The sequence below is a fragment of the Coregonus clupeaformis genome, unplaced genomic scaffold, assembly GCF_020615455.1.
Source record: "Coregonus clupeaformis isolate EN_2021a unplaced genomic scaffold, ASM2061545v1 scaf0853, whole genome shotgun sequence".
Classification (NCBI taxonomy): Eukaryota; Metazoa; Chordata; class Actinopteri; order Salmoniformes; family Salmonidae; genus Coregonus; species Coregonus clupeaformis.
In genome coordinates this window covers 153,811-177,849 of record NW_025534308.1, presented here as the reverse complement: position 1 = coordinate 177,849, position 24,039 = coordinate 153,811, and the positions used below count along the sequence as shown (strand labels likewise).

Sequence of the window (24,039 nt, the reverse complement as noted above, 5' to 3'; positions counted from 1 at the left end):
TACAGTGCACTGTTACTGTATATAAGCAGTATACTGTATACTTCCTACAATGCTTCATATTACAGTAGTCCACTTGTATTTCACAGCATACAGAAATATACTCTATACAGATACATACTGCACCTTACATGCACCCACCTGTATGTTTTACAGTAAAATGTGTGTTCGCATAGTTTTTGTCTATGTGAAAGTGTGCGATGCATCACTGCATTTTTCCACACATAGGACTGCAAGATTACCTCAAACCGGTGGCAGAGGACGCCTTTTCACACCTCAACAGGAGGAGGCTATTTGCACCATGGTCCGAGCAAACAATGCCATGAGACTCAGGGAAATACAAAGGACCATTATAGAAGACAACGATGTCTTTGAAAACATCCATACGGTTAGCATCTCAACCATCGACAGGGTGCTGCATAGAAACCAGATGAGTATGAAACAGCTGTACCGTGTACCATTCCAAAGGAATGAGGACAGAGTTAAGGAGCTACGGTACCAGTATGTACAGGTAAAACATATATCTATGTAACTACTTTACAGCAACATTTTATAGTGTTACATAGTACAGTAAGCATAAACTGCACACATTTCCATTGCTGTGGAAGGAACATGCAATATATGTACATTTTATGTCACTCTTCCTTACCAAAACAAATTCAACTGTGTGTTCTGGGATATAGCGTATAATGGAGTTGGAATCAAGTGAACCCTCTCACAACTTTGTATACGTGGATGAGGCTGGCTTCAACCTGACCAAATGCAGAAGGCGGGGTCGGAATATCATCGGTCACAGAGCTACTGTGGATTTGCCAGGCCAACGGGAGGAAATATCACCATGTGTGCTGCTATTTCGGAGCATGGTGTCCTAACCCATATCCCCCTTTTAGGGCCATACAACACCCAGCATCTACTCAACTTTTTAGAGACTCTCTACAGGGCTCTCATCCCTGATGATGAGAGGGGTCTGTTTAGAGATGATTTGCCAAAGTATGTGGTCATTTGTGATAATGTGAGTTTCCATCGATCAAACATCATAAGGCAATGGTTTGTGACCCACCCGAGGATGCTCATAGAATTCCCTCCCACCTTATTCACCATTCCCTTAACCCAATTGAGGAGTTATTTTCAGCATGGAGGTGGAAGGTGTACGATCGTCAGCCACACACACAGATGACCCTGCTGGCTGCAATGGATGCAGCATGTGAGGACACCACAGTAGACGCCTGCAGAGGATGGATAAGGCATTCCAAAAGATTCTTTCCACGTTGCATTGGAAGGAAAATATCCGGTGTGATGTGGATGAGAATATGTGGGCTGACAGACAGGAACGTCTGGATGTGTAGAGACAGCACTAGAACAGTGCTGTGGGCAAAGTTGTGCCTTAGGGGTGGTTTCCTGTGTTTCTTTCTAATTTAGTTTTTTTTCCTTTGTGCCCCTTTGGGTTGTCCAGTCTCTTTCAATCAATAACCCACATACAGTAATATGTAAATAGTACTGTTGAAATTGATATATGCCATAGAAGTGCAGCCTTGTGCATTTTCAATACAGTAACTGTCATCCAAACTGTAGCCTAAGTTTACATCAGGTAATACTGTCAAAGTACACAGTTCCATTGACAACATGCCTAAACATTTTGACAACCTTGTTCGTGAACAATGACTCAATGACTTATCATTCTGATGACACTGACATGATCATTGGCATGAATATTTACTTTTGAGAGATGTACTAAGGATTTTTAGTGACTGACTAGCTTTAGAAACATATCTATTGTATATTGCAGTTTGTACAAATTGTTCTGAGAAATGCACTTATTATTTTGCACATGTTAGGGATGATGTGAAAAATGCACCAAAGCGACTGAGAAAAACTGTAATAGGGTGTTGGGCCACCACGAGCCAGAACAGCTTCAATGCACCTTGGCATAGATTCTACAAGTGTCTATAACTCTAATGGAGGGATGCGACACCATTCTCAGTTTACAATCATAGCCTGAATAAAAGCAGGCTTCGGGTAATGCATGAGAAGCCATCATTTTTCAGACCTGTTTACCATATGTTTAGGGGTCCTGTTGATCGTCACATTAACAATTGAATCCCCATCTGACCCCCACATCTAAGAAGTGTAGGTTACAGTACAACACAGTCCAATGCATCCCATACAACAGTGGTTCCAAACCTTTTTCGGTTACTGTATCATCAACAGAATTTTGCTCTGCCCGGAGTACCCCTGAAGTACCCCCTCATGTGCATTTTACCAGTAGGCATATGGTCTCATGAGTCTTCTCAAGTACCCCCTGTGGATAGGCTGAGCACCTCCAGGGGTCCTAGTACCCCTGGTTGGGAATCACTGCCCTACAACAGAAGTCTCCAAAGAAATGTAATGTGTAAATGTGTTATAGGCTATATATTTTAATATAATAATAATAATAATAATATGCCATTTAGCAGACGCTTTTATCCAAAGCGACTTACAGTCATGCGTGCATACATTTTTTGTGTATGGGTGATCCTGGGGATCGAACCCACTACCTTGGCGTTACAAGCGCCGTGCTCTACCAGCTGAGCTACAGAGGACTACAATATTCAATAAATGATCAATAATCAATAAATGAAGATGCATGGAAGAGTGGATAGATAGATAGATAAGATTAGATAGATAGATAGATAGATAGATAGATAGATAGATAGATAGATAGATAGATAGATAGATAGATAGATAGATAGATAGATAGATAGATAGATAGATAGATAGATAGATAGATAGATAGATAGATAGATAGATAGATAGATAGATAGATAGATAGATAGATAGATGTTTTCTGTCATACCTGAAACAGCCAAAGTAAGAATAATCCCAAATTTGATTGGTATTTTCTCCATGATGTATCAAACAGGTACACTAACGTTTTTAAAAGAAAAGCCAAATACACACAGTGGAAGTTAGCCTGGTTGCTTACTTCATGATAAACTATTTCTGTCTGAAAGAAAAAGTTATTTTATCACCCAGATAACTGTGCAGGTAGGACAGGTGTATGGCGGGGGGCGGACCCTGGATTATATGGGTGTGCGTGCTGGAAGAGAACGCAAAGATAGACATTCGTGGTGTATGACGCCACCTCGTGGCCAGAAGGATTTGCTGTCGGAGTATCAGTATCACCTTGGAGTTGTAAATCTTTGAGAAGCAAGGCACAAAAAAGGCATGAGGCAAAATCAACAGCCTGACCCAGCCACTGTTTAGTAAACTGAGGGAAACTACTCTCAAATTCATAGATGGAGCAATGGCAAGGACTGACAGCCAATGAGGTCGACAAAATGTTTACAAATACTAAAATAACAACAAAAACATAAACCAACCTTTGATTTTGATATACGATAGGATTAGTCTTGAGACAGTTGTATTAAAATAATTTATATCTTTCCAGAATAAATGGGTGTGTATCATTCATTGAAATGGCTAGTGAGCAACAGGAAACCCTTACAAAAAAAGATTGCCATTTTGAAACTGCAGTAAAAGTGCAGTAACTGCAGTCGACTGTGGTATTTGGATGCAGTAATTGCAGAATAACTGCAGTGTACTCAGTGGTGGAAAAAGTACCCAAACGTCATACATGAATAAAAGTAAAGATACCTTAATAGGAAATGACTCAAGTAAAAGTGAAAGTCACCAAGTACTATTTGAGTAAAAGTCTAAAAGTATTTGGTTTTAAATATACTTAAGCATCAAAAGTAAATGTAAATGCAAATTCCTTATATTAAGCAAACCAGATGGCACAATTGTTCATGTTTTTATTTATTTATGGATAGCCAGGGGCACACTCCAACACTCAGACATCATTCAGAAACAAAGCATTTGTGTTTAGTGAGTCGCCAGATCAGAGGAAGTAGAGACGACCAAGGATGTTCCCTTGATAAGTGCGTGTATTGGACCATTACTGCCCTGCTAAGCATTCAAAATGTAACGAGTACTTTTGGGTGTCAGGGAAAATGTATGGAGTAAAAAAATACATAATTTTCTTTAGGAATGTAATGAAGTAAAAGTAAAAGTTGTCAAAAATATAAATGGTAAAGTAAAGTACAGATACCACAAAAAACTACTTAAGTAGTACTTTAAAGTATTTTTACTTAAGTACTTTACACCACTGCAAAATTACTGCAGTAAAAAAAACGGTGTTATTTTGGACCCAGTATTTGCAGCATACTACAGTTATAATGCACTCTAACAGCAGTTATACTGCAGTGTACTGCAGTTATACTGCACTCTGACAGCAATCTTTTTTCAGAAGGAAATATTAGATTGTGCACGTCATTCACAACTTCCCTCATCAGCATGTGTGGGACCCTTGTCATCTGCTCGGAAAACGGATGACTTTGCGGTATCTGAATTAAGGACATGCAGTGGTTAGCCTACTTACAATTTTATTTTTCCAGAAACACAAGCGAGAATGCATTTGAAGCAACTACGCCAAGTAAACTACCTAGTTAGGCTTGCCTACAAGTGCATGATTGTTAGATAGCAGCAATTATACTTTTTCTCCCTGACAACAGTACACAAAGACACATTGTGACACACCTCTCTTTCTCCCCATCCCCCTCAATTCCACCCCATCCCCAAACTCGCTCTCTCTCTTGCACACACTCTCTCTCTCCTATAGCTGAGACAGATATAAAGACCAGGAAACAAGATGTGATGGAGTTGGTGACGTATAGTTTGGTGTACTGAGAGGTCAGGGTATCGTAAAATTGAGGACAGGGAGGTGAATTGTAATACAAACACTGCCAAGTGGATTAACCTTCTTTGTACTTCTTGGCACATTTGCCACTCATGCTGTTCCGCCACCCTATTTCACAACAACATTGATGTAAGTGTAATGCCGCTGCAATGCTGTGAGGCTTTGAAAGTGAACATGGATTGTTAAGTGTTTTCACTTGTGTGAATGAAATTCCAATGATTTCAAAAAAAGAAAAGTGTGTGTGTTTTTAAGATACTCCAGGCTGCAGAACAACAACATTGTTCATGCATCACTTTGAAGCACATTCTAAGCCATGTGATGACTTGAGTCAGTGCTGCTCTCGTTGTCTGTAATGATGGAGGAGTGGTGTGAGTTGGTGACCTATTTCGGTGCATAGATTTCCGCACTGTTTGGCAATCTCAGCAGTTTGACTCTTGATGTGTGCACTACAACTCCACCATCATTACTGAGTGACAACACCTCAGCCTAAAGATGTCTTCAAGTTGGATGCAGGTGACATTTCTCCTTGCACACTTGATTGTTGGTAAGATTTTTGAAACTGACAACATCTAATGTTGTTGTATATGACTGTACATTAAATATCAAGTTGCAGATGATTTAGTCTCTATAGTCAGACGTTTTACTATGTGTATGCTCTCCCACAGCAGGAGCGGTGGTGTACCAGTACCCAGGGTCACTAACAGTGGCAGAGGGTACCAATGTGACATTTCACTGTGACATCAGTGAAATGGGAGGGGAATGCTCTTATATCGTATGGGTGCAAGTGGGACCTATGAGAAAGCTCACACTCTGGCCTCGAAAAACCTACAGTGTCCACACCAACACAGCCTGCCTCCTGGACATCATCAACGCCAACAGGACAAGTGTGGGCACCTTCTACTGTGCCCTGCTTAACGGTGCCATGCTGAACATGGGCAATGGGAGTGTGCTGGAAGTCTCTGGTAAGATCAGACGCTTTTTATGGTTTATATTAGCGTTAATCTTTTCTAGTCCTGGGAGGTATACATTAATAAAAAACAGAAAGGAAAACAGCGCACACTGCTGCTCATGCTCCCAGGTGATATTTATTTATAACAATGTTTAGACCCTTAGGTTTTCATCAGGCAACCTAAGGGTCGCAACGTTGTTCTAAATAAATATTACCTGGGAGCATAAGCAGCTGTGTGCAGAGTTTTCCTTTCTGTTTTCATGAATTTGCCTACAACTCCAGCACCTGCAGAAAGTACCTGGATGTGCCTATGTTCTTCAGCTTAGGTATACATTGGTAGTCATGCCATGTCATGTCCTCTGTCCTCTCTCTTCCAGACCCTGTCACCTCTGACGCTGCTCTGGAGGTCCTGGTGCCCGTGGACTGGCAGGAGGCCCCCTCATCCCCAGTCCCACTCATGTGCCTGGTGTCTGGGCTGGATCCCAGTCAGGCCAGGGTGTACTGGGAGGTGGGGGGGAAGGTTCAGTCCTCAGAGCGTTTACCTGAGGTTCTGTCAGAGAAACCAGCCAGTGTCAGAGTCCAGCTCTCTGTACCTGGCCATACCTGGGCTGAAGGTGAAGAGATCACCTGTGTTATGGAGAGCACCAGTGGGGTGAAGATGAACAAGACAGTCAGCAGGATGGGTAAGAGAGATCACCCCAGGGTTCTGGGTTACATTTGTTTAGAAGGTCTGTCTGCACAAGTTTAGAACAATGTAAAACTCTTATGTGCCAAAACAAATTGTGTCTTCTTAGGAATGGAGAGGTCCAGACAGGGAATGTTTCTGGCCATCTCTTTGGGCGGCATGTGTATCCTTCTTTCTATTGTGGTGATTATCATCACCTTGTATGTCTGCAGACTGAGACACAACCCTCGTAAGTACTGTTTGTATTTGATTAGTTATTCATGATTGATAACTTTACTGCATCTATAGCAGCAGTATATTATATAGGCTATCAATAGTATCTTTAACATATTGTATCATAATTTTTCCAAAGGAAATAAAATATTTCAACCCTGTGAGCACAACCAGGATGGTGCACAGGTAAAATAACTTTTGATAAATGTTTGTGTATTATACTATTATAAGTATTATTTTTGTGTGATTATACTATTACTACGTTTTCTACTATTACTATTTGTAATAATGATGATGATGGTGTTTTCTTGTCATTCAGGGTCTGACTGAGGTGCAGTATGCCAGTTTGAAGTTTGGAGCTGGTCGTGGGAGACCCTTACCTAGAGCCACAGCTAAAAACAGACAATATAAGTAGGCTAAAGCTGCCCTTGTAACACCTTACATGTGAATTCACTTTTCTACAAAACCATAAAAGAAGTGCTTATTCAGTCAGGGTCATCGGTTTGTCAAAATGCTTCTGTGCTTGCTTGCTTATGTTTTCTGACCTACTTATTTGAGTCAATGATTTAAGGATTTTTGCTTTTAGAATAAGGAACTTATGTTGTCAGATTGTGTAGTCATTTTACAAGCTTTGTGATTAAAAACAATTCAATCTTGTTGAAATAATAGCCAAATGTAAATTACATTAAAGATAAATACAAGTTTCATTTATGGAGTAAACTAGTTTCTCTGGTTGTATGCTGATGAGATTTTTGTGATAATAGTCAGCTATAAAAATGAGTCACAGATGGAATCTGTTTTGTCTTCAGCATAAATAGTACATCCTGTTTGTTTCACATAATGCTCAGCACATAGAACAGCACAGGTCCATTTGATGGTAAGCATTTTTGTCCAAATGCTCTGCCTCCTAGTATTTCAAAATGTCTCACAAGTTAGGTGCGTTCTATAACTTAAATGATTAAGCATCTTTCATCTCTGTAATGTTGCAACTCAAACCCACAGATTTACATCATTTTAGCAGATGCTCATATCCAAACACAGATGGTGTTTGACCTTAAGGTATTTGAAAGTGGAAATAATTTATGTATTACCTATACCGTATTTATATTCTGTATTATTAGTTTATGGTTCCCATTCACACTGGCTGTAAATCAATACTTGTATTGTAGGCTGTGCCAGTTTCCTTCACTTGACACTTCATCATGTTGCAGTCACTGTCCACAAGAGGGTAGTAAAGAGGTGTAACTTAGTTTCTGTTTAAATTTTCCCTGAGTAAGCAGAGGCCAACCCTCCAGGTGCCCTAGCAGCCCATAAACCAGACACCTGGAGATATTGATTACCATTGTAAAACAGTGGAGTTTTAGAGTTTTAGAAACTGACTGTTATATAGCCTGCTCTAAAATACTTTATCTAAGTCCCCCTTTTCTCTTCAAAAGGTCAACCAGCTGCTTTCACTTTAGACTTTCTTAAAGTAAATCATGTCAGATTGAGGGGTATGCAGTTGTGCTGTCTACAAAAAAAGTGTTGACACTGAGCATATAATGAGACTGTTTGATAATCAGTGTATAGGATCAGGGGAGGAACATTTTGGGGAAATGTGGAGGGGGGTTGACATTTCTCAATGTGTGCAGGGACTAGATGTGGAACCATTGTAAGGAAGGAAGGAAGGAGTGGTGGTCTTTTGGCTCCTGTCCCCCTGTCCAGAAAGGAATGAGTGAACTCCTTTTCTCCTGCTTGGCTTGATGATGTCATGGCTTGTGCATGTCTGTCTGGCACGGGCTCTGCCAGCTGCTGAGCTGAGTTTGTTGCAAAACAGACACAGCATTATTTCCATGTTTAAGAGCTCCGTCGGGTGGGTTAAAACATTGCCTTTAGGTGGATCATTCTACCCTATCTTCTCCTTCTATCAATGCTTACATTGCAGGTAGACCTGTTGTCGTTAATCTTTAGTGAGTGAAAGAAAGTAAAACAGAAGCATTTGATATAGATTATACAGTAGTTTCATTCATATTTTATATTCTGCCTATGGATGGACAGGTTGAGTTAAAAGTTATTGTTACAGTACCATTCTTAAGAGCAAATAGAGGTATGAATTATCCCTTGTGTGAGCACCTTTTTTTTCTGTCATTTTCCACAGATGTGAAAAGTACAAAAGCCTCTTTAACGGTGAAAGTGAAATATACCAGCATTAATCTTCATCAAACACATTAAAAAGCCATGTATTGGTTTAGAAGAAAAAGTACACTATCCTTATTCAGAACATCTGCTAAATCTATTCTGACAAAGACACTGGAAACATTTTCCAGGTCAATGTCCTGCTCCAAATGTTTGGAAAAGACAGTTTGGTGAGTTGACCACAGTTTGTTGGACCAATTTGACCACTGTTTTTAGAATTTTTACAACATTCTTGCACCACAAAAACATAGGGGAAGCACATACATTGAATTCTATTTCTAATGGCAAATGTTGTTCAAAGTTCCATTGTAATAGACCGAATGTTGTTAATCATACATTATTTAGATATCAAAGGACTCTATCAATGGACCGAGGTGGCTAGCTTCAAAAACCTCTAGACAGAACGATCTTGAAGTCTGAACAAGAAACGTAGACGTTGTCAGTGGCAACGAGAGGTATCACTTCCGAGTGAAAAGGTCGTTCAATTCATTAAAGATGGCTGCCTCCACGCAGATGGCTACCTCTGAGCTGTACTGCTGGGAAGGCGATTGGGGTTTACCTTCTGTCGACACAGAGTGTTTAATTGTATTGGTAAGATATCAATTATGATTTAATTCCAGCAATAACAACATTTCAAGATAGCACAGCTTGGCTGCCTTCATATTCAGTTGCAAGCTAATGTCAATGCTGATGGCGTTGGCTTGGACATCACATCCCTCACTGACATGGCTATCTATTAGTTGTCTAACGTTAGCTATTTGCATTGAACATTTCACCGTAACTACCGGTAGTGTATTTACATGATAGTTAACGTTACATGGGCTGGTACCATGTAATTACAGTGCAAGGTGAACATTGTTACATTAGTATCTACAGCTAGCTAGCTGGCTAACTTATACCCCTTTCAGACACTTTTTGAAAGGTTATCAATTGTCTCTATCGACCCGTAACTGTAGTGGCGTCCTATGTAAGAAAATGGCATTAGCTAACTTAGCTAGCTAACGGAAGCTAACTAGTAACAACAGCAGCATGCACTGGCAATTTGCAAATAAATCTCACAAGAATGTAGATAATTTAATGTACCTAGCTAGCTAAATCAATGCACACTGCAAACAAGCAGGTCTAGGTTAACAGCTGTAACTACAGTAAACTTTCACTCTACCTGCCTGTGTGCGTCTCAGTGAAGGCTCCTCAGAGGAGGAAGAGGAAGACCATCCTACTCAGTGAATTTCAAAAAAATACAATTAGTGAAACATTAAAGTTAATTTTTTTATATAAAACTATACTAAATATATTCATATGTCACCAAATAACTGATTAAAACAGTGTTTTGCAATGAAGTTCTACAGTAGCTTTAACAGCACACTCTAGGATAGCACCATGGTGTATCAGGAGGACAGCTATTTTCCATCCTCCTCTGGGTACATTGACTTCAATACAAAACCTAGGAGGCTCATGGTTCTCACCCCCTTTCATAGACTTACACAGTAATTATGATGACTTCCGGAGGACGTTCTCCAACCTATCAGACCTCTTGCAGCATGAACTGACATGTTGTCCATCCAATCAAAGGATCAGAGAATTCATCTAGTACTGAAAGCATGAGCTACAGCTAGCTAGCACTGCAGTGTATAAAGTTTGGTGAGTAGTTGACTCAGAAAGACAATAGTTGAACCGTTTTGAACAAATTAATTTCTTCAAAAATGAAGGAGAAGCAGCAGAGTTAGCGAGAAAGAGGGAGCTAGCTATATTTCATTTTAGTTAGTTTACCTTTCACTTACTTAGCTAGCTAGCTAATGCAGCTAATTTAGCCTACTCAACAACCTGACTCAAACAGAGAGGAATGCTATTTTTATGTTAGCTAGCTAGCTAAGGCTATCCAACACTCCAACTCTTCCAAGTCAAGGTAAGCTTTCGGTTTTATTAATTTAGTGCCACCGGGGCCCGCCGGTGTAACTGCTAAACTGCTTGCTGTTCATTGTACTGTGTGATTGTACACATGGATTGGATTGTGGGTTTACTAACACATTAGTTCTAGTAGCAATGTTGACTATGACGTTAACTAATATGTTGACAACGATGTAGGCTGTGTAGGGGTTAGCGTTAGCGATTATGGTATGACAGTTTGGCTTGGAGAGTTTTTTTTTGCCTGGTCACAGACAGCTATGGTGTTGTGCACTTGAGTCCACAAGTGAAGGGAAAAGGAGAGCGGAGGAGACCACGTAGATGCGAGAAGGAATTATTCAACGAGCAAAGTGATGATGCTGTATGGGGCTGCTATGAAAGTGAACTGTGTTTGCGGGTGATCAGGGGTGTATTCATTCTGCCGATTTCTGTTGCAAAATGTTTCTTAAACGGAAGCAAACAGAACGAAACGGGGATGAACCTACCTGAATTTATCCAATAGAAACTGTTTGGACTAATGATTACACCCCAGATCAGCTAGATACAGGCAAGAGTGTGCCAGACAGTATTGAATGTGTCACTGTCTCTCACCTTGAGTACTCCAATTTGTCTCTCGGCCTGTGCACCTACGTTATAAACTCTCATTTGTAGTCTAGGTTGTAGCGGCGGCAGGTAGCTTAGTGGTTAAGAGCGTTGTGCCAGTAACCGAAAGGTCGCTGGTTCTAATCCCCGAGCCGACTAGGTGAAAAAATCTGTCGGTGCCCTTGAGCAAGGCACTTAACCCTAATTGCGCCTGTGAGTCGCTCTGGATAAGAGCGTCTGCTAAATGACTAAAATGTAAAATGTAGCAACGATGGGTATAGGGCACATTTTTGTATCATGTAGTAGCCTAAACCTATCGATGTTACATTGAGCTGGGTGAATGGAGTAGGAATGAGACATCCAATACACTGTAATAGAAATGGCCATGCTCATAAAAATACAAAAAGTCCTCCCTAATCCTAAACTGCACCGACCACCACTGGTGTGAGTGTGTGTGTTTTTGGTTTTACTATCCTTGTGGGGACCAGAAGTCCTCACAAGGATAGTAAAACAAGGAAAATTCGGACAAGTGGGGACATTTCGCCGGTCACCACAAGGAAAAAGGCTATTTTAGTCTTAGGGGCTAGGTTTAGGGTTAGTGTTACAATTAGGGTTTGGGGTTAGGATTAGGTTAAGGGAAAATAGGATTTTGAATGGGAATCAATTGTTTGGTCCCCACAAGGATAGTAGAACAAATGTGTGTGTGTTGCCATACAATATTCTGCAACACAGCTATAATAGGCCTAGATTCAGAAACAATGGCATTAAAGCAGCTAGCTGCATGTTGTGACACCCAAAGAATCCTAATAATTATTAGCATCTGGACTGGAGAGTTTATGACCTGTCATCTTGTAGGCTATCCTTAACTACTGGTGCCAAATGTTTGAACGTATGTTTACCTGTCAATCGCTGCACTGCATCAGAGGCAACTGTAAATGGCTTTAGCTCCCCCCTCAGTTTCTTTCAGGAAATTCCTGGTATGTCCATCATGGTACAGTTCTCATGGTACCCATGTATACATACCCCAAAGATTGTGTTGTACGTATCTGACTGGAAGCAGTGTTTTTGATTTAGCATACCTCTAATGTTCCATTTGGTTGTCTCTGAATACATGGCCACCCAAAACGTCTAATGTATTACTGTAAACCACAATATTTCCATTGTGCATGTTCAGTTAAATGACAGATTTGTTCACAAGCCACATATGACAGCTTATATTACCTTGCAGCCTTGAGTAATCCAGACTTGAGTATCATAAGCTACCTTTTCCTCCCTGGAAAATTTTCAGACATGAAACCATTTTTAAACATGTATATCTTGGACCCACACCTTACTGGAGGGAACAAGATGTAAAATGTGGGACTGGAAAGTGACTTTCCTCCCCTGCTACTTTTTTGGTGGTTGGAAAATGCACATCTTGCTTGCTTTTAATTTGTGTCTCAGTGTGGTCTCTAAAACCACAAATTGACTACTGAACTGGAGGCATGTTACTGACACATCATACTCTTGGACAAAATCTTGTCTGGAAATGAGCAATTTCATTCAGAGTTTTCCAGGATGCCCCCCTGGGTTTTCACTGCAATCGGGTAGATTTATGTGTGTGATGATGTCACATTCACAGACCTCATTCTTTCCATTCAGTGAACTGGCACCATGTCACTGCATTTAGGCTAGACGTCTGTACATTCCACCTATTAGGTCATTGCAAAAGTGAATTAGAGAACCCTCCAGAATTTTCTTAAAAAATATATATATTTGATTTATTAAAAAATATATGCATTAGCATATCTACTTAATGGTTACTGCTGGATTAGCCTATGTTTAAAGCATACGTTATTGCCAATGTCTAGTCTAATTATCATAGTAAGCCTAGTTAATTAGAACATCATGTAAGAGATTGATGTTTAGTCAGTAACAGACTGAAGCTGAGACTCAGACTTTTCACTTTAAAATGAATGTCAAACAAAAACCAATGATTTCAAAGTTAAACAAACCATACAACTCTATGCACAAGGACTACTTTTAACAATTTACATAGACAATTTTACAAAAACACATTTACTTGAAGAACAGTGCCGATGCAAAGTTTGGTATACATTTTAAAGTGAATAATCAGCATCAATCTTTTACTGTGGAATTGCCCGTAGCCTAACCCTAGTCTAGTCTAGTGATACCCTAGTGATGCTAAGATACCCTTCCACTGGTAGTCTGTTATTTATTTTAAAAAATCAGTAGTAGCCTACCATTTGTCTTTCTACTACAGGCAAGTGGCATTCATACATATCCAGAAGAGGAGTGTCTGTCTTTACATTCCTCAGATGAGAAGTGTGTTGCCCTGTTTTATTAAGCAATGCTGGAAAAAATGATCTTGGCAGTGCAATATAGGCTAGCACTCAAATACGAGCACCTGTTTGTAGTCTCTCATGCAGAAGAGAGGACGGTGTGAATTTTGAAGCCTGGTTTATAGTTTAATTTGGTGTTTTTCATATAGCCATTTTACCTAGGCCTAAAGTATAGTGTATATACAGTACCTGTCAAAAGTTTGGACACACCTACTCATTCCAGGGTCTTTCTTTATTTTTACTATTTCTACATTGTAGAATAATAGTGAAGATATCTAAACTATGAAATAACACAAATGGAATCATGTAGTAACCAAAAAAGTGTTAAAAAATCCAAATATATTTTATATTTGAGATTCTTCAAAGTAGCCACCCTTTTTGCCTTTGACAGCTTTGCACACTCTTGGCATTCTCTCAACCAGCTTCATGAGGTAGTCACCTTGAATGCATTTCAATTAACAGGTGTGCCTTTTTAAAAGTTAATTTGTGGAATTTCTTTCCTTCTTAATGCGTTTGAGCCAATCAGTTGTGTTGTGAGAAGGTAGGGTTGGTATACAGAAGATAGCCCTATTTGGTAAAAGACCATGTGCATATTATGGCAAGAACAGCTCAAATAAGCAAAGAGAAACGACAGTCCATCATTACTTTAAGACATGAAGGTCAGTCAATACGGAAAATGTCAAGAACTTTGAAAGTTTCTTCATGTGCAGTCGCAAAAAACATCAAACGCTATGATGAAACTGGCTCTCATGAGGACCGCCACAGGAAAGGAAGACCCAGAGTTACCTCTGCTGCAGAGGATAAGTTCATTAGAGTTAACAGCCTCAGAAATTGCAGCCCAAATAAATGTTTCACAGAGTTCAAGTAACAGACACATCTCAACATCAACTGTTCAGAGGAGAATGTGTGAATCAGGCCTTCATGGTCGAATTTCTGCAAAGAAACCACTACCAAGAAACACAAGCAATGGACATTAGACTGGTGGAAATCTGTCCTTTGGTCTGATGAGTCCAAATTTGAGATTTTTGGTTCCAACCGCCGTGTCTTTGTGAGACGCAGAGTAGGTGAACGGATGATCTCCGCATGTGTGGTTCCCACTGTGAAGCATGACGGAGGAGATGCGATGGTGTGGGGGTGCTTTGCTGGTGACACTGTCTGTGATTTTATTTAGAATTCAAGGCACACTTAAACAGCATGGCTACCACAGCATTCTGTAGTGATACGCCATCCCATCTGGTTTGGGCTTAGTGGGACTATCATTTGTTTTTCAACAGGAGAATGACCCCACACACTTCCAGGCTGTGTAAGGGCTATTTGACCAAGAAGGAGAGTGATGGAGTGCTGCATCAGATGACCTGGCCTCCACAATCACCTGACCTCAACCCAATTGAGATGGTTTGGGATGAGTTGGACCGCAGAGTGAAGGAGAAGCAGCCAACAAGTGCTCAGCATATATGGGAACTATTTCAAGACTGTTGGAAAAGCATTCCAGGTGAAGCTGGTTGAGAGAATGCCAAGAGTGTGCAAAGCTGTCATCAAGGCAAAGGGTGGCTACTTTGAAGAATCTAACATATATTTTGATTTGTTTAACACTTTTTGGGTTACTACATGATTCCATATGTGTTATTTCATAGTTTTGATGACTTCACTATTATTCTACAATGTAGAAAATAGTAAAAATAAAGATAAACCCTTGAATGAGTAAGTGTGTCCAAACTTTTGACTGGTACTGTATGTGTGTGATTCTGTACTCACATATCCAAAGTCCTGTGCCCCTCTCTGTGCTTCCCACAGTTGTGTCAAGTTGGCTGGATGTCCTTTGGGTTGTGGACCATTCTTGATACACATTGGAAACTGTTGAGCGTTAAAACCCATCAGCGTTGCAGTTCTTGACACATTCAAACTGCACCTACTACCATACCCTGTTCAAAGGCACTTAAATATTTTGTCTTGCCCATTCTCCCCCTGAATGGCACACATACACAATCCATGTCTCAAGGCTTAAAAATCGTTCTTTAACTCATCTACACTGATTGAATTGGATTTAACAGTTGACATCAATAACGGATTATAGCTTTCACCTGGTCAGTCTGTTATGGAAAGAGCAGGTGTTCTGTGTGTTTGTTATGTTATGCAGGATGCACAGTAATTCATTCTATCTAGGCCTACACCAATGCTACGTATCTGTATAGGCCTACTGTTATATTAAGTATGTATTTTTAGACCTGTAGGGTAGGTATGAATATATGAATGATTTATTTTCAGTCTAGCTAGTCTTCGGTTTACAACCAAAGATACAAAATTGAGGAGGAAATTCCTAATAAAGCCATGATGTCAGCCTTTGATTTGTTTAATGAAATTTTTTCCAACTGGTTGGTTGACTTTGGCTAACAGTGAAGAAAACCTCAGCTTTTCTCCATTCCTCCCTCCTAACTTTCACTGGCTATTCCATTATTGAAGATCTAGTTCTGCCTTCTTGAATTAGTTTTTCTTTCAATCTGAAGTGAGATTTGTCATTCACAGTGGAGCACCATGCCCAATGTTGATACTATTGCTGTACATTGTACACCCTAAATAAGCTACGGTTGTGTACTGTACTTGACTTAATACAAATGTCTGCTTGTGATTGTGATATGATCAGTTTGTCATTGTTGTGGGCAGACCCTAAATTACATGATTATCTTTCTTCTCTGAGGTAAAAGGTATTGAATGACTATCTAAATTCTTGTGTTATCGGTTTTGATGATTGTAGGATACGTTAAAGCAATAAGGCCATTCTTAATGTCCTGGGGCCAGCTGAAAGTGGGGTTTGTGAGTACTTGCGGACAATGTGGAAGGAATTTCCTCTTCTTTTCCATGACATAACATCCCGTTACGCCTGTCTGCAAGCACAGTCAGGTTGATCTGTTCAACTTTGCCAAACCACATTTATTGGAATGTCATTTTATGTATGTCTATCAATCAGCCAGACACAATCATAAATGCTGCTGTCCACATTTGCCTAGTCAATATACAGTGCAATGTGTCTTTAGGCTACTTTGTATCAAGTCTGCTGCAATACTACAATTGCTTTGAGATCCAGTGAAAGGCATATTAATGCAGTCGATTACTGTTTGCTTATTTCATTAAGCGATATGATTTCCCTTGTGAGTGCAGGACACAGTAAGCGGAAATGCAGGACCATACGTTCCATGAATAGTGACCAGGGCCTAGATTCACAAAACCTTCTTAAGAAGACATTTCTTCTTAACTGCCATTTTTTTCCTTAACTATAGACTTATGAAGAAGGTTAAGCAAAGTTGCTATTCCTCAAAAAGGTTATTGGAAATGTTATTGAGCTATTTCTTTTGTTTCTCTTTAAGCAAAAAGTTCAGAAGAAATGTGATTCTTGAAAATAAAGTTATTGGATTTGTTCTTAATTCCAAGATAGCTAAACCCTTGTCCTAAACTCTGGGCAGTGCGAGAATAAGCTCATGAAAGCAATTGAACATGTTTAATTCACTCACAAACTTCATCTGAAAGTTTCAGTATTGATTATTTTAAACCCAAGAACATGTTTTAGAACAGTAATTCCAGTACGAAGTATGCTAACATGATTGCCATTGCTAGCTAGATAGCTAGCTAAATTGGTTGCCTAGCAACACACATCTTAAGAAGATTCATAAGATATTTGAGAAGTTCGTAAAAAAAAATCATTAAATCTTAAGATATTGTTGAGGAATTGTTCTTATGAACGATCTTATGAACTTATTTATTTTCTTACAAATTTTCTTACGTTTTTGTATAAGAAGTGTTTTGTGAATCTGGGCCCTGGTCTTAGTTTGCAAATGTAGGCTAGTTTAGACAGCTATTCCGTTTCTATTAGGCCTATTGAAGTTTCTCCTTCGCAAGCCTTTTTACTCTGGTCTTTTACTGCTTTCCTTCTACTTTGCCCCTCCCCTTATAGGCTACTTATCTCTTCAGGAACAGTTTGTTCCATCACAACTGGCACTGCTACCCACGACTCCCCTTCCCTTTCCCTCATGGTACTCACACTGCATGCTCCAGGATTCTTTCTCTGCCTGCCAGCTGACAGGGCAGGCTCCACATCCTTTCTTCCATAACCACCATCCGAACAGTCTGACGCAAGAAATGCCCCTCTCCCATTGATAAAAATAAGTATTGTGTAGTCTACATGGTTACATCTACAGGTATTTATGTCCGTCCACATTGATTAGGGCCAGGTTTTTACAAATAATTAATTTTCTATTTTGCACCTGCGCAAAGTTTTTTCCCCCCATCCTTTTCAGAAGTCTCAATGTCTCATTCGTAGTGTCAACCTTTAATTCCATCCTTTTTGTTGTTCCGGGTGTTTTATCCCCTCAGGGAAAAAACAGGTGCAGACATTGCTGTGGTGCTAAAGGTTATGGAGTATAGCCTGGTGTCTGCAGTGTCGAGAGTTAGGCAGCCTATCCCACAGTCATGTTGTTTATATGCTTGCTGTTTGTTTTTACACCCTGTGTATTAGGTCATTAGAGTCTGCCTTAATTGAGGTGTTCATGCCTCCCTCCCGCTCCCTTTATGTTATTTTGGGCCCAGCTCAGATGCTTCCTGGGGGATTTGGCCTGTTTCTTATCGAAGGCTGTGGAAACTAAGGTATGTCTGGCTCAAAAAAAATGTCCTCAGCGTTAACCTGTTAATTATCTCTGTTTACTCCAGGCTTATGCAAAGTTTGCAGGCGCACCCCTCAAACTTCACAAGATCGGCAACCCCTGGAGAAGTCCCACTGGTAAGATGTCTTGTCTTTCCTTTTTAGGTCCTTTTGTATTTTTTTGTCTCAACTTGAGAAACATGGCTGCATTCATTTACTTCAGAACTAGGCATATTCTCCTATAATCAAAGGGAACACAGGGAGACATGGATTGGAAGGAAAATGTGCTCTCTATAAAATGGGCAGAAAATAGCTGTAGTTATATAACATCCCTTTCTTTTCACTTTGTTCTTGTTTTTATTCCTCTCTTTGACTATATTATTTCTCCATCTGTATAGTATGCTTTTCTTGATTCTTACTTTCCAGACTTAATGTCTTCCTTCTCTTCACCAATGGCTCTCACCTCTGTCTTCTCTCTCTATCCCACTCTCCTGTTCTCTCTCCATCGGTCTGTAATGGTCAAATTAACAGTGGCTGTTAATGAGTGGTGTTGTGAGATGCCTGTCTTTATGATGCGTTTTCCCTTTGCTAGGCTCCCTGCCTGCCCTGAAGACCAGCGAGAATGGGAACCTCTCTCGGCCCAGTGACATCATCATCCACCTCAGGAAACAGGTGACAGAGAGACCGCCTGCTCATGTACAGCACAGTCCTTTGCTTGGTCTGAAAGAGCTGCTCCATGCTCTGTTCCACACTTGCTTAAAGTGAATTATGGCCCCTGAACTCAACTACTGGTGGATTCTCTTGTCACAACAGTTTCTATGACCCAATTTCCCATTGAGAAAAGCAATGTTTCCTATGATATTTCCTCCCATCCCCCAAGCTCAATTAAATGCACACTTCAGCTTATGCCCAGATGGAACCCATTAGCCAAGATACTAACTGCCCCCTGACTGTGGTAGGTGGGTTGTGAGCTACTGCAGTAGGGATGTTAGAAACCACAATGCAAAGCAGATTGATAAGTGCTGTGGTGGTGGCAATGTGAGCGACCAGGGGGGAAAGCCTGGTGAGATCATCCCAAAGGACTAGACAGTAAAGGGGTAAGGATGGTGGGGTTTCCAGACAACCCTCCCAAAGTCAGTCCAAAACTGCTTATTTTACTCTCCGGAGGGAGGGAGGGAGGGAGAGAGGGAGAGAGAACCTCTCTTAGATTTCCAGTCATGTTGAGTTCTTCTTGACCCTAGCATGCACCATTTCAGACTGACTGCCCTGCAGTCATGAGGTTAGATGGCAAGCACTTGACCCAGAACACCTAGACTGCCAGGAGTCCCATAAAGGCCTCCACTTAGAGGTAGCTTTTCCGTTTTTTGAATGGGTTTCTGGAGAACATGGAAAGTGCTAATGGTGTAATCGGGCCAAGGCTGCTCATGGTATTGTTCCAGAAGGGCTTTAAAAACTACTTAGAATACCTAACGACAGCGAGACTGGTTTAAAATATTGTGGTAAAATAGTGAGTTGTGATATGATCCTATCTTTCAGAAATACAATGCTGACTTCGACCTGTCTGCCAAAGAGGGAGCAGACACTCTGGCCTTCATCTCACTCCTGGAGGAAAAACTGATGCCAGCTCTGGTGAGGATCACTCAATTACTCAGAGAGAACAAGACAGACAGGGAGGGGGCTGAAGGGAGGGAGAGAGAGAGTGTGTGTGTGGAGAGAATGAGTGAGGAGGTTGTAGAAGACATTTCTGCAAGAATGAGATGACGTGGAAGATGTCACTAGTTGTGCACTAGTGACTGGGTGGTGCCACATCACTCTGATTATCGCAAAATGTTATTCTAATTTGCTTAATTTATTTTATTTTGTCACATAACCGCTTACTGCGTTTTTGTCCTACTTAATCTCGCTTCTCTCTGTCTCACTAGAAAGATTGTAGTTAATTATACCTGGTGCCATTGTGTCCTATAAAGAAATACCTCAAACATTGTTTCCTGTGCCAGCAGGACAGTGTCAACATGGAACAACATGTGGCTTCCTGCAGCACTTTGAAGTGGGATAAACAGCCACTGTGCGCTCAAGCATTGTACATCAATGCCAAAATGTGTTGCTCAACTGCTGTATTTTGTGTCTGTTTGAAATCATCTGAATATCCTAAGGATTCTAATTCATAGTAAATACTATGTCATTACCTCCAGCTTGTAGAAGTCCTTTTGCATCTCTTTCACACTTTGGTGCTTCTCTCTCTTTCTGGTCTAGGTCTATACTCGGTGGATTGACCCTAAGAACTATGTGGAGGTGACTCGGCGCTGGCACGCGGAGCATGCCCCATTCCCCCTGAACTTCTTCCTGCCAGGCAGCATGCAGCGCCAGCAGCTGGGGAGGCTGAGGCTGGTCAGGGGAGACGAAGAGTTGACAGCAGGGGAGGAGGTGGAGAAGGAGGTGAGTGAAGGGGGAGAAGGAGGAGGTAGGGTAGGTACACCCAAAGGCAACTATTGTTTTAATAGTCTTTCTAATCTTTCCAAATAACATTTTATTATGGGGCCCTTTGCAACCAGTCTAGTGGGGGAGGGGATACTGTATTGGTACCATATAATTTATATTGTTTATAGCTAAACTTCGTAACGCTTTGATGATTTAAAAAAATTGGTATGAAGGAAAATCTTATAATTGGATTTAATTAACTGGAAATGCCTACATATATTGTTGAGAAAGCATTTTTGTTTACGTTGACTGAGGACCAGAGACCACTGTTTTTTTGTGTGTATTTTTTATCACTCCGCAAAAATACCAAAATATGTGGTTGGCGCTCATGCAGTCATGCACTGAGGAAGGAATCCATGCTGAAACTCCTGTGCACAGTAAAAACCAATAAACAATTTTCTAAATGAGTGCCAACCGCATGTTTTGGTTTGGAGTTCTTGTCCAGTTCGGTCTTGTACAACATGCATTTAAATATACCACCGCCGTTAGCAAGTTAGACTACTACTTTTCATTAAAAACACCTAGAAATGGCCATAGAATTCCAGGTGTGTGAATTGGGATAGGTTATATAAAATAAAATAAATTGTGAATAGTGCCATTGGGGGTTTTACGCTGTGAGGAAACCATGTGTTGAGAGAGGTGTGAACATTGGACATGCCTCCATAGCTGAGCTGACGCATGCTTCAGTCATTGTTGCTCCCTGTGATGATGTAATTGTTTATAGGGTTGCCATGGGAACTCAACTTGTTTCCCAAAGGTTGGTCCTGGGCAGAGCCATATCTAAATCCACGGCTCTGGTCTAGGGTACCTTTTTTCAGTCTTCAGTCTGTAATGGTTAAAGACCTGAATATGGATGGGGAAAGCTGACTCTAGACCAGTGTTTTGGAATAGCCTCTTGCAGAAATTCATTAAGGAATATATCATAACTCGAAATGGTGGAAATGTGAGAATTTGGCCTGAGGTCAGTTTACAGTCTGTCAACACCTTTCTCTCTCCAGCTGTACCGCGATGCTATGGAGTGTATGGACCTTCTCTCTCAGAGGCTGGGCTCAAACAAGTTCTTCTTTGGAGACTCGTAAGTCCACACAGAGAGGTTCTACCTCAAGACATTCAACTGGGAATTCAGCACCTCAACTTAATTCACTTGCATGGCATCCATATGTATCTCTAACTACATGACGCTGTTCCCTCCAGACCTTCATCTCTGGACGCCTTTGTCTTTGGCTACTTGGTGCCCATCCTGAAGATGAAACTGCCCAATGGAAGACTCCAGCAGCACCTCAAGTCACTGGACAACCTGAGCCACTTCTGCTCCAACATCCTGGGGCTCTACTTCCCCAGCGAGGGACGAGGTGTGGGAACACATAACATACTGTACATGCAGTATGATAATATCTCAAATCTATTAAATAACTTGCTAATGTTGTTAACTTTTTAATTCCATGTCTCACACTTTCTCTTGTTTATCTTTTGTGTAGATGGTTTCAGTCGTAAGGTGTCCTCCCAGCCTGAAGGGGGTGACGCTGACAACGAGCCTGGTAAGAGGCGCAAGCAACTGCTGTCGGTCCTGGTGGCCCTGGGCGCCATGTTGAGCTACGCCCTCCTCACCGGCATTGTGGCTATTCAACACGTCCAGCAGGAGACGCTAGACCACCGTCCCCCAGGCCTCAGGTCACTCTCCTCCCACGAGGAAGAGGAGGAGGATGAGGGCTGAGGATGGGGAGGAGGAGACGGCCGCAATTCAAAACTGATCTTCTGCCTCTATTCCTAATTCTTCGTTGACACTCCCTCAGAAGTCTGGAATGACTGGATAGGTGTTAACCAATATGGCAGAAACTCCAGTTAGCCTTATAGGCTAGGTGGAACGTTTACTCTACTGCTGATGCCTCAACAATCCCTTCAGATCCTGGAGGAGGAGTCAACACGAAGAAGGGGCAAGGGGTTGGTGTTTGATTGGGCCAAAGCCATAGAGTACGATGAAGAGGAGGAGGAGCATTGTGGAAATATACATTAAGATGCTTCAACGATGCACCAAGAGTGCGCCGATGTCTTACTTGGAGAAGAATGTTTGGACGTTTTCTCTGCTTTGATCCAAATCATGCCATTGCTTTTCTCAAATTTCTGTTGCTTTATCTTATTCAAATGATTATACTTTAGTATGTAAGTTGTATTATTGAGGGAACAAATCCCAGATAGCATTTGTGAAATTGGAATTGTTACTGGATTGTTAGTAGCATTAGCACATTCTTTCTGAACACTTGCCAAAATAACCACCATCTACACCACAGTAGACAGTGTGTGAGGTCTCTAGATGTTTAGAAATAATAATAATTTCAACAGAGCACTTGAACATAAGGCTGAGAACTGTTTTATAATTTTTCACCTACCATGAATTTGAGGGCCAGGCCTGCAATTTGGGGCATTTAAATGTTTCAGGACCGCTTCAAAATATTGTGGAAATTGCCCTCCCCAGGGAAGTTCAATAAATCACTTTAATGTTCCAATACATCTGCTCGCTGTGTAAAGGCTTCCCCTGCTTTAGGATGATAGTTGATCTCTTCAGCCATACGGGGTTACATTATTGTCTAATTCAGAGTTGCAAGAAGCTCATTGACTTTGTATTTTTCAATTTCTTAAAGGTAGCCTGTTGGAGAGTAAAATAATTTATGGTATGTACATTTGTAATGCAATTGTTAGTGGAGTTAAACTTATTCAATCTTGTTTTGAGGGCAGAACTAATGTTACACACAGGTTGCCATACACCTTAACCCTAAACTTAATCCAACCCCTGAACCTGCCTAACCTTAACCAATTGGGATTACTTGCCTAAATTTAACCAAACACATTTGTTTCTGCCCTCGAGGCAAAGCTGCCCTCAGAACCAGATACAATAAATATATGCCAAAATGAGGATGTGGGCTATAAAGATGAGGATGGTCCCATATTGAGGGGGGAACACCTGTAGCGTGAATAAATAGCATACATTTTTTATAGTGTGAATAGGAGTTGAAAAAGCAAACTGTAAATATATTAATGTAGGCTTCATTTTCATGGTTGAATAAATGGATCACATAAATACTTTAAAATTGTGTGGAGGAGATATGTTATTTTGTGTAGTAACTATTGTAATACACTGAACTTTGGATAGGCCTATCTGGGACAGGGGTACTTGTGCTTGGAAAGATGAAAGAGCATGCTGCAACACATGGATACATATTTCAGCCTGGTCTCATAGACTAAATGTAACAGAAAATCCAGGACACCCAAGTTACACTGAACCAAAATATAAACACAACATTCAAAAATGTTACTGAGATACAGTTCATATAAGGAAATCAGTCCGTTGAA

General features: G+C 40.7%; 2 protein-coding genes across 5 annotated transcripts; both read left to right on the top strand.

The window, feature by feature from the left end:
• The first annotated feature begins 4,621 nt into the window (after nucleotides 1–4,621).
• LOC121570670 lies at nucleotides 4,622–7,264 on the top strand. 4 transcript variants are annotated; one of them, XM_041882143.1, is made up of 7 exons: nucleotides 4,622–4,861; nucleotides 5,130–5,276; nucleotides 5,398–5,694; nucleotides 6,059–6,364; nucleotides 6,476–6,595; nucleotides 6,719–6,765; nucleotides 6,899–7,264. In XM_041882143.1, the coding sequence occupies exons 2-7, from the start codon at nucleotides 5,225–5,227 to the stop codon at nucleotides 6,992–6,994; spliced, it is 918 nt and encodes a 305-aa protein (XP_041738077.1). In that variant the 5' UTR covers nucleotides 4,622–4,861; nucleotides 5,130–5,224; the 3' UTR covers nucleotides 6,995–7,264. The 4 variants fall into 4 exon arrangements, with proteins under 4 accessions (XP_041738077.1, XP_041738079.1, XP_041738078.1 ...); XM_041882145.1 differs by lacking the exon at nucleotides 5,130–5,276 and having other exon boundaries at nucleotides 5,401–5,694; XM_041882144.1 differs by lacking the exon at nucleotides 5,130–5,276.
• Nucleotides 7,265–9,181: 1,917 nt separating this feature from the next.
• Nucleotides 9,182–23,777, top strand: LOC121570084 (metaxin-1-like). The gene is made up of 8 exons (XM_041881559.2): nucleotides 9,182–9,345; nucleotides 18,282–18,351; nucleotides 18,806–18,885; nucleotides 19,750–19,842; nucleotides 20,467–20,649; nucleotides 21,690–21,766; nucleotides 21,886–22,043; nucleotides 22,170–23,777. Exons 1-8 carry the CDS (start codon nucleotides 9,250–9,252, stop codon nucleotides 22,403–22,405), a joined length of 993 nt encoding a protein of 330 aa, XP_041737493.1. The 5' UTR covers nucleotides 9,182–9,249; the 3' UTR covers nucleotides 22,406–23,777.
• The last annotated feature ends 262 nt before the right edge of the window (nucleotides 23,778–24,039 follow it).